This window comes from Borostomias antarcticus (genome assembly GCF_949987555.1).
Source record: "Borostomias antarcticus genome assembly, chromosome: 12".
Classification (NCBI taxonomy): domain Eukaryota; kingdom Metazoa; phylum Chordata; class Actinopteri; order Stomiiformes; family Stomiidae; genus Borostomias; species Borostomias antarcticus.
In genome coordinates, this window is record NC_140245.1 from 4,560,286 (window position 1) to 4,570,285 (window position 10,000).

General features: G+C 46.8%; 1 protein-coding gene across 1 annotated transcript in view; it reads left to right on the forward strand.

The window, feature by feature from the left end:
* dpydb (dihydropyrimidine dehydrogenase b) overlaps nt 1-10,000 on the forward strand; it is a 39,754-nt gene that overhangs the window by 21,304 nt on the left and 8,450 nt on the right. Inside the window, exons 11-14 of the mRNA XM_084446803.1 lie at nt 1-43; nt 833-1,017; nt 1,604-1,819; nt 8,017-8,181. The exon at nt 1-43 is cut by the window's left edge and continues 168 nt beyond it. Coding sequence (XP_084302929.1) covers nt 1-43; nt 833-1,017; nt 1,604-1,819; nt 8,017-8,181 — 609 coding nt within the window. The remainder of the gene's footprint in view (nt 44-832; nt 1,018-1,603; nt 1,820-8,016; nt 8,182-10,000) is intronic.

Genomic DNA, 10,000 nt, shown 5'->3' on the forward strand with positions numbered 1-10,000 from the left:
TACATCATCAGCGCCTTCGGGTCCATGCTCAGCGACCCCCAAGGTGAGGGCTCGGGGTCAAGGGTCAGCGCCTGAAGGGGGGGACATGTATTACAGATCCGAGCAGAGGTGTTGGAGGAGGTTGGGGGAGGTGTCTGGGGAGGGGGGGGCGGGGTGAGGAAGGGCAGGGGGTGAGGCGAGGGAGGTAAAATCTGATTGGATGGCCGGGGTATCAGTGCAGATGATCAGGTCAGGGGCTTTACTGCAGAGGGGCCCATCGCCATGGCGAATATGAGGCGCGCTATCAGTATTCAGTGTCACTCGTAAAGATAATTGTAGAATGGGAATGTGTTTGTTTCTTAACCTCACACACACTCACACACACACACACACACACATACACACACACACACACACACACACACACACACACACACACACACACACACACACACACACACATACTGCTCATGGGTTTCTATTATCTACTGTTACCATCTACTCTTTAAGAGCAGTACATTCTCTGGGGACAGTTGGGAAACACATGCACTGTCCTCACATGCTCATGATAGCTCTATGACATCCGCGTCACACACTTGGACAATCACCAGCACGTGTGTTAATAGTCTTGGTGTTGTTGTTATTGTAATCTATAATCTAGTTGTCATATATCTATAATCTAGGATTTATATCTATATTTATTTTTTGAATGTGTTGTATAACTGTATACATATGGATAACATTGGACTGGTCTACTGTACTGTCTATCCTACATACTGTATATGTTCTAGTAGTTCTATATCTATAATCTATAATTGGTCATCTATAATCAATACTCTGTCTATATCTGCAGTCCAGGAGGCCATGGCTCCTGTGAAGCTGAGCCGCTGGGGAACTCCAGAGGTGAACACAGAGACCATGCAGACCAGCGAGCCCTGGGTGTTTGCCGGAGGAGACATCGCCGGCCTGGCCAACACCACCGTGGAGTCGGTCAACGACGGCAAGCAGGCGTCCTGGCACATCCACAAGTACCTGCAGGTGGGATACACCACACAATGCATCGTCCATATTTGTCATGATATAAGTCATGATATAAGTCATGTAAGTGTACAGTGAAATGCTTAGCTGTGCCCAACGTGGGGCTCGATGATGATGATTATGATGAAGAAGAAGAAGAAGATGATGATGATGATGATGATGACAGGCTGATAGAGAGACAGACAGATAGCAAAATTTCTGTCTGGAATTGCAGAACCAGATCTGGAAAGATGTCCTTATACGATTGATTTGACAACCAAGTTTATGCTGAAGATGATGAAAATTATTATAAAGACAGTGATCACAATGATGATGATGATTATGATGATGATGATGATGATGATGAAGAAGATTATCACAATGATGATGATGATGAAGATAATCACAATGATGATGATGAGGATGAGGATGATGATCACAATAACGATGATGATGAAGACGATGATGATGATGATCACAATGATGATGATGATGATCATGATCACAATGATGATGATGATGATGATCACAATAACGATGATGATGATGATGTTCCTGCTGCTGCTCATGATGAAGGCCATACCTCTCCTATCTCTTCTCCCCCCAGGCCCTGCATGGCCAGACGGTGGACAGCACTCCCAAGCTGCCTCTCTTCAACTGCGCCATCGACCTGGTGGACATCAGCGTGGAAATGTGCGGCATCCGCTTCCCCAACCCCTTCGGTCTGGCCTCGGCTCCGCCCACCACCTCCACCGCCATGATCCGACGAGCCTTTGAGCAGGGGTGGGGCTTCGCCCTCACCAAGACCTTCGGACTGGACAAGGTAGAGTAGGAGAAGGGAGGAGAGGAGAGGAGAGAGAAGGAGAGGAGAGAAGGAGAGAGGAGAGGAGAGGAGAGGAGAGAGAAGGACAGATAAGGAGAGAGGAGAGGAGAGAAGGAGAGGAGAGAGAAGGAGAGAGGAGAGGAGAGAGAAGGACAGATAAGGAGAGAGGAGAGGAGAGAGAATGAGAGACAAGGAGAGAGGAGGGGAGAGAAGGAGAGGAGAGAGAAGGAGAGGAGAGAAGGAGAGAGGAGAGGAGAGAGAAGTACAGATAAGGAGAGAGGAGAGAAGGAGAGGAGAGAGAAGGAGAGAGAAGAGGAGAGAGAAGGACAGATAAGGAGAGAGGAGAGGAGAGAGGAGGAGAGAGAAGGAGAGAGGAGAGGAGACAGAAGGGTCTGTAGGAAGTAATCAGCAGCATCTGTTGTTTGTTGTCAGCTCACACAGTCAGGCCATGATCAACCCTGCAGCTGTAATGAAGAGAACGCATCAGATCAGAAAAGAAAGAAAGAAAGAAAGAAAGAAAGAAAGAAAGAAAGAAAGAAAGAAAGAAAGAAAGAAAGAAAGAAAGAAAGAAAGAAAGAAAGAAAGAAAGAAAGAAAGAAAGAACGAAAGAAAGAACGAAAGAAAAACAAGACCACACTTGTTAATGTAAAAGGTGTCGCTATAGCAACAGTTAAAAATTAGTTTTGAAAGTAATTTCAGCAAATGTTGAGGTTTAAAGTGCCTGTTTGTGTGAATCTATTTGAGTGAATCTGTTTCTGTGTGTCTGTGTAAGTGTACTGTAATGAAGTGCAGAAATTGAAATTAACTGGAACTTGGCGTGAGTGTTTGATGGTGTGTTTGTTCTTGCAGTGTGTGTGTGTGTGTGTGTGTGTGTGTGTGTGTGTGTGTGTCCGGTTATTGCTCTGAGTCTCTGTCCACTCTGTAGTATAAAGAAAGTGAATGAAATGAAAATCTCAATGTCAACATGCTGCTCTCTTCTGTACACATACAGTGTACATGTACACTGGCGGGCCTTGCACACACACACACACACACACACACAGGTTTGTTGTCTCATTATCTCTCTATATTAATGAACAGCCTTGCATATTGTATGTAAGTCTTATAATGACCCGCCACATAGAGCTGATTGATTATTGATTGATCGGTTATCCACTGACAGACTTATCAGACCAGATGTGTGTGTGTGTGTGTGCACGCACGGAGTGGGTATGTGTGTATGCGCCTGCGTGTGTGTGTGTGCGCGTGTGTGTGTGTGTGCGTGTGTGTGTGTGCGTGCATGTGTGTGTGTGTGTGTGCGTGTGTGTGTGTGTGTGTGTGTGTGTATGCATGGCTGATCTATGCTTGCATGACTGATGGAGCACAGACGGCTCTGAAGAGAGGCCCCCTCAGGGCCCAATTAGCCTTCTAACTGATGTACTGTACCACCGTGTGTGTGTTTGTATGTGTGTGTGCGTGCGCGTGCGTGTGTGTGTGTGTGTTTATTTTGCAGTGGGGCCATTCTTCCTTCCCCACTCCACAGGAACAGAGAGAGACAGACAGACCACTTTGTATAATTATACAGAAGGAATGTGTAACAAAGTAGATATTAATGTCAGGCGATTGACGAGGTTTATCTGTGAGTGCGTGTGAACATGTGTCTGCCTGTCATACTAGTCAAGGCTCAAGTCACAGCAAACACGTGTGTATAGACAGAACACAACAGCCAACCAGCAACAAGACAATAGGAGATACACAAAGACGGTACATACAAGGCATTAGAAACAGAATGGAACAAACGGGACAGTTTTGGGAGGGGGGGGGGGCGTCAGAATATAACAAGACAAAGATTCAGCTTCAAGTTAAAGTTTGATCAAGGCCAGATGTAATAAAGCTCCAGTGACCGTCAGGTCTCATGGCCGTGGGGGGACAGGGCCGCCTGTTCCACTGAACACAAGTCCAGGATGTCTTTGAGCCAGTTCTCTATGTTCAAGCAGTTTGTCTTAAGTTGCTTCCAGTTCATTAAAATGATCCGTTTGCCTGCTAGGAATGCCGATGCTATAATGTGCACAGTTATGGGTTGCACGTCTGGCATATTTACACCTAGTATGCATTTTACAGGACAATGTTGGATTTCTACATTGAGAGTGTGACAAATCTTCAACGATGTCTGACCAAAATTGCTTTGCAGAAGGGCAACTCTGTAATAGGTGCATCAGAGTGCCCTCTACTCCACAACCATACGAGCACAATTATAATATATGGTCCATTTTATTCAATTTACAGCATGTGATATAGACCCTGTGTATTATCTTGTAAAATTGTATATCTGACAGAGTTTGACAATTTGGTACAGTTTTTGGGCGCTGCATCCCATTGTTTTGGCGTTATGGTTATACCCATGTCACGTCGACGTTGTGCTTACGTTTTAAAGGTTTTACTGTCTCCAGTGAACAAGGAGTTGTTCCATAGTGGACATGATGGAAAGGAGTTTCCACTAAAAGCCAAACGTTTCTGGAGTATTCTCACTAATTCACAGGAATATTGTAACAGCGGATCTTTCCATTCTGGAAATGATTTTCAGATTGTACCATACGTTTCCTCACTGACGAAACAGTGCAGGTGCTCATCCAGGCCCTTGTCATCTCCCACCTGGACTACTGCAACTCCCTCCTTGCTGGGGCCCCGGTGTCAGCCATTAAACCTCTGGAACTTGTCCAGAAAGCTACTGCTCGCCTGGTATTCAACCACCCCAAGTTCTCCCACACAACTTCCCTTCTCCGTTCTCTACACTGGCTCCCTGTAGCTGCTCGCATCCAGTTTAAAACTCTGGTACTAGCCTACAGCGCAGTGAAAGAACAGCTTCCTCCTACCTCCAGGCCATGGTCAAACCCTACACCCCCTCCCGACCACTACGCTCTGCTACCTCAGGGCAAAAGGTTGCCTAATCACTCCAAAGCTCCTGTGGTCTATCGACACGGTCACAGCTCTTCTCAGCCCTGACCCCGCAATGGTGGAATCAACTGCCCACTCAGGACAGCAAAGTCACTGTCCATCTTCCACCGCAGGCTCAGAACTCATCTTTTCAAGAAGTACTACCACAATCCTCCCTCTGACGCACTTATTGTATTTTAGTCTGATATTCTTGCACTTTGCCTTCAGCACTAGATTATGCTCTTAGTCACTTGTTTTAGAAAGGAGATGCACTTGTGAGTTCTGGCAAGTAGTAGTACATTGGCTTTTCTCTTGTTAAATGCAATTATTGTAAGTTGCTTTGGATAAAAGTGTCAGCTAATTGACTGTACTGTAATGTAATGTAATGTAATGTAATGTAATGTAATGTTTGGAAGGGATAACTCCTTGTTATAGTCTTCTAAGATTCACTCCTCAAGCCATTCCCAGCTGCCGGTCAGTCTCACACCATTCTAGGCCTGTTGCAGGGGGTATCTTAGGTTATAGGCTATGTAGTACTGTACTATAGTACTATGTAGTACATTGTACTATGTAGTACTATGTACTGTAGTACTGGTGAATATCTGGTCCTGGTCCTGTCTATTTCCTGGTGTCTTTCCTCAAGGTCTTGAGCAGGACTGGTGTGTTTGATTCTACCAGAAAACTGTCCAAATGCATCAATCAGCTTTAGTATTGGTGGGATGGAGTGACTTCGGTTTGCTAATGTTAATAGGATGTTGTCCGCAAACAGATTGGCTTTAAATTCATCACCAATATTAATACCAGGTATATCTTTTTGAACTTGTATGGCGCAGGCAAGTGGCTTGAGGGCCGGTATGAAAATATGATGATACGGGGCTGCCTTGTCGGTTAGACCGATGGAGATAGAATGAGTCAGACCTGATACCGTTGGTTCTGACTGATGCTACTGGCTAATGGTGAAGTGCCTTTACCCAGGTCATAAAAAACAGACCAACCCTGTATTTGGGAAGTGCATAGAGCAAATATTTCTCCTCTGTTGAAGACCTTCTCAGCATCCAATAATACAGCTACTGCTGGATGCTGATGAACCTCCACCCTTGACATAACATGTACAGTAGTAGCCTCCTCATGTTGTTTGAGGCTAAACAACCTTGTATGAAACCTGTTTGATCAGTCCGTATCAAAGAAGTTAGAACCTTTTCCATTTGCCTTGCAAGGGTCTTTGCAAACAACTTGTAATCATTATTTAAAATACTCCAAGGCCTCAAGTTATTCATTTCCAAGTGGTTCTTGCCTGGTTTGAGAATTAATGAAACAGTGGTTTGGCGCATTGTTAATGGCATGGATTGACAACTTAATTCTATCATTAAACAATAGCAGCAGAAGTGGTGTGAGGGTATCTTGGAAGCATTTATAGAGCTCAATTGTAAAGATGTCATGTCTTGGGGTTTTACCAGTTGAGAGGATTATTGATATAATTTCATTTTCTAGGATAGGTGCCTCTAATGATTCTCTTTCTTCTTCACAGAGGAATGGTGAATGTATATCTCTAAAGAAGTCTTCCATTTCCTTCTCCCCAGTGGAACATTGTGATTTATACAACGTGCTTATTGCACTGTTATGTAAATGCTTGATTGATTTGAACTTGCCCACAAACCAGAGACCCATCTGCATCCTTTATGCTAGAAATTGACTGGCGATTCTTTTGTTGTTTCAGCCTTAGGGCAAGCATTTTCACAGATTTATCATCAGAGCAAACTCATTTTCCTCATGTTCTGTAGAATTGTTTCTATTTTTTTGTGTTTTTTTATTTTATTTTTTATTTTTTTACCAACATTGTGTTATTTTGTAATTGTCAGGATCCAGCATATGTCTCGTTTCTATGGTCACAAGTTCAGTGATCAAGCTGTTTCCTTGGCATTTTTTCTTTTTTCTGGGCTGATGAGTATGTTATAATCCAGCCCCTGCAAATTGCTTTAAACTCTTCCCATACTGTCTGTTCTGACTGGGCTGATTTGAGATTAACATCAATGTACTCCTGTATTTCCCCTACCATAGACACAAATTCCTTATCTTTCAATAGGGAATTATTACATTTCCATTGTTTAGTTTTGTTGACAAGTACAGCAAGAGAAAGATACAGACATACAGCACAGATGAGGGAGCCGGCTCTGAAATAATGATGTTATGAATTTTACAGTCAATTACATTACCAACCATGGACTGTGAGAGAAGTAGATAATCAATCCTGGAATATGAGTTGTGGGCATGAGAATAAAAAGTGTATTCATGTGAGTCAGGATTAACATACCATATATCAGACAGTGCAAGTGAGTGTTCAGTAATTCTTTGAGAGTACCGTAAATCCTCTAATAGTTGCCGGGGCCTTTATTTACTGAGCTGCAGCGAGCCCCAGGCCTTTATTGGAGGCAGGCCTATATTAGAGGCAGGTCTTTATTTCTTAAAATTAAACTCTCATGAACATAATCCCTCAATTTCAGGACTTTTATTGCAAAAACATTGCACAAACCAAAAAATATGCCCTGTGTCATCCAACAAAACAAATCAAAGAAGCCTACCAGTATGTCAACAGCCAGTTTACCTATTAACTATATATATATATATATATATATAGCTCCAAGCTAACTTTCTTCCGCCCACCACCAGCTAGGCGTGCTCTTTTCTTGTCAGCTAAACGCAGTTCATCCTTCTGCTTTCTCCAGTATCTGATTCTCTTCAGGTCGATGTCAAAGTGCTTTGCAGCTCGCTCTCCCGAATGTTCTGCAGCATACTGCAAAGCTCTCTCTTCAAATTTCACGTCAAACTTTCAGCTGCTCGGCGCCATGGTGTTACCACCTCAAACAACGTGCCTAGCAACCCAAACTACCGTAAAGCCCAGAGCTTTTTTCCCCTCACTTCTTGACCCGGCCTGTATAGGGAGCCGGCCTGTATTTGTCCGTGTTGACCGTGCCCCCGGCCATTATAAGATCCCTGCTGACTCTGAACACACACACACACAAACACACACACAATTATCGCGATCCCTGCTGACTCTGAAGCATCATTCATCCCAGCCGTGGTCCCATGCTGAGTCTTTCACTATCGATCTCATCAGAATCCATCCTGGTCTGTGTATAATCCTAACCGTCTACTCTCTCCTGTGTGTGTGTGTGTGTGTGTGTGTGTGTGTGTGTGTGTGTGTGTGTGTGTGTGTGTGTGTGTGTGTGTGTGTGTGTGTGTGTGTGTGTGTGTGTGCGTGTATGTGTGTGTGTGTGTGTGTCCAGGACCTGGTGACTAATGTGTCCCCCCGTATTGTGCGAGGGACCACGTCAGGCCATGTGTTCGGACCCGGTCAGGGCTCCTTCCTCAACATCGAGCTGATCAGCGAGAAGACAGCCGCCTACTGGTGTGAGAGTGTGGCTGAGCTAAAGGCTGACTTCCCTCAGAATGTGAGTACACTCCAGCGTGTGTGTGTGTACGTGTATGTGTGTACTGTGTGTGTGTGTGTCTGTGTATGTGTTTGTCTGTGTGTGTGTATCTGTGTATATGCGTGTGTGTGTATGTGTGTGTGTGTGTGTGTATCTGTGTGTGTGTGTGTGTGTGTGTGTGTGTGTGAAGGACAAGTGGAAGACACAGGTAAGATAAGGGAGATAAAGAAAGGAGACTCTCAAGCATATGGGCCTCTTTTCCTCTCCCTCCCCCCACACCCCCCCCCCCTCCCCTCTGCCCCCTCCCCCACCGCACACACACACCCTCTCTGTTCCCCATCCTCCCCCCACACCTCCTCCCCTCCCTCTCTCACCCCTCCCCTCCCCCTCTTTTTAATACCTCCATATCAGTGGTGATTGACAGTTGCCGTGGCAGCGTCTCCCCCGGAGACAGGGTGTAGAGAGCAGCTCTTACCCTCTCTGCTCCATTATTAAAGAGAACACAGAGGATTCCCATGCTGCAAACACGCACACACACACACACACATGCTCGCACACACACACACACACACATGCTCGCACACACACACACACATGCTCGCACACACACACACACACACACACACACATACGCACACACACACACATGCACACGCACACACACACACACACACACACACATGCTCGCACACACACACACACATGCTCGCACACACACACACATACGCACACACACACACACATGCACACGCACACACACGCACATGCACGCACAAACACACACACACACACACGGAGGACAACCACAGCCTTGTTGGTTGTTGGTTATTAATGAGCTGTCAGGTGTGTGTGTGTGTGTGTCTTTAGGCAGGGGGCTAATCCGCAGCATCAAACACACAGTTAGTCCTCTCACAGACAGACACTCAGAGTAGACTTAGCGTTACAGAACACACGGTCCCCTAGAGCCCAGGGGACACAGCGCCGGAGGGACGCAGAGCCCTAGAGCCCAGGGGACACAGCGCCGGAGGGACGCAGAGCCCTAGAGCCCAGGGGACACAGCGCAGGAGGGACGCAGGGCCCTAGAGCCCAGGGGACACAGCGCCGGAGGGACGCAGGGCCCTAGAGCCCAGGGGACACAGCGCAGGAGGGACGCAGGGCCCTAGAGCCCAGGGGACACAGCGCCGGAGGGACGCAGGGCCCTAGAGCCCAGGGGACACAGCGCCGGAGGGACGCAGGGCCCTAGAGCCCAGGGGACACAGCGCAGGGGGGACGCAGAGCCCTAGAGCCCAGGGGACACAGCGCCGGAGGGACGCAGGGCCCTAGAGCCCAGGGGACACAGCGCCGGAGGGACGCAGGGCCCTAGAGCCCAGGGGACACAGCGCAGGGGGGACGCAGAGCCCTAGAGCCCAGGGGACACAGCGCAGGGATTTGAGCATTTTCCTAATTTCTGCTCAGAGGAGTGTCTCACAGGGGACCGTCTCCTCGTGCGTTTCTGGGTTTGTGTCTCTCGTATTTAAGGTGTCCCTCTGTAGCTCTGTCCCTCTGTGGGCTGGCACATGATTGGCTCTGTCCCTCTGTGGACTAGCGCATGATTGGCTCTGTCCCTTTGTGGGCTAGCACGTGATTGGCTCTCACGGACGACCTCGTTGTCGTTTGTTAAAACGGATGAAGGATGGATGGATGATTCCGTCCCACGGAGCCGTAGATCAAACCCACTGAAGGACGTGTGTTTTGTCCAACATGTCCGACGTCTCATGTTCTTTCCTGGATTGTTATTTGCACTCAATAAAATAGGAAACTATAACCCCCCCCCCCCTCTCTCCTCCACCTCTCTGTCGCA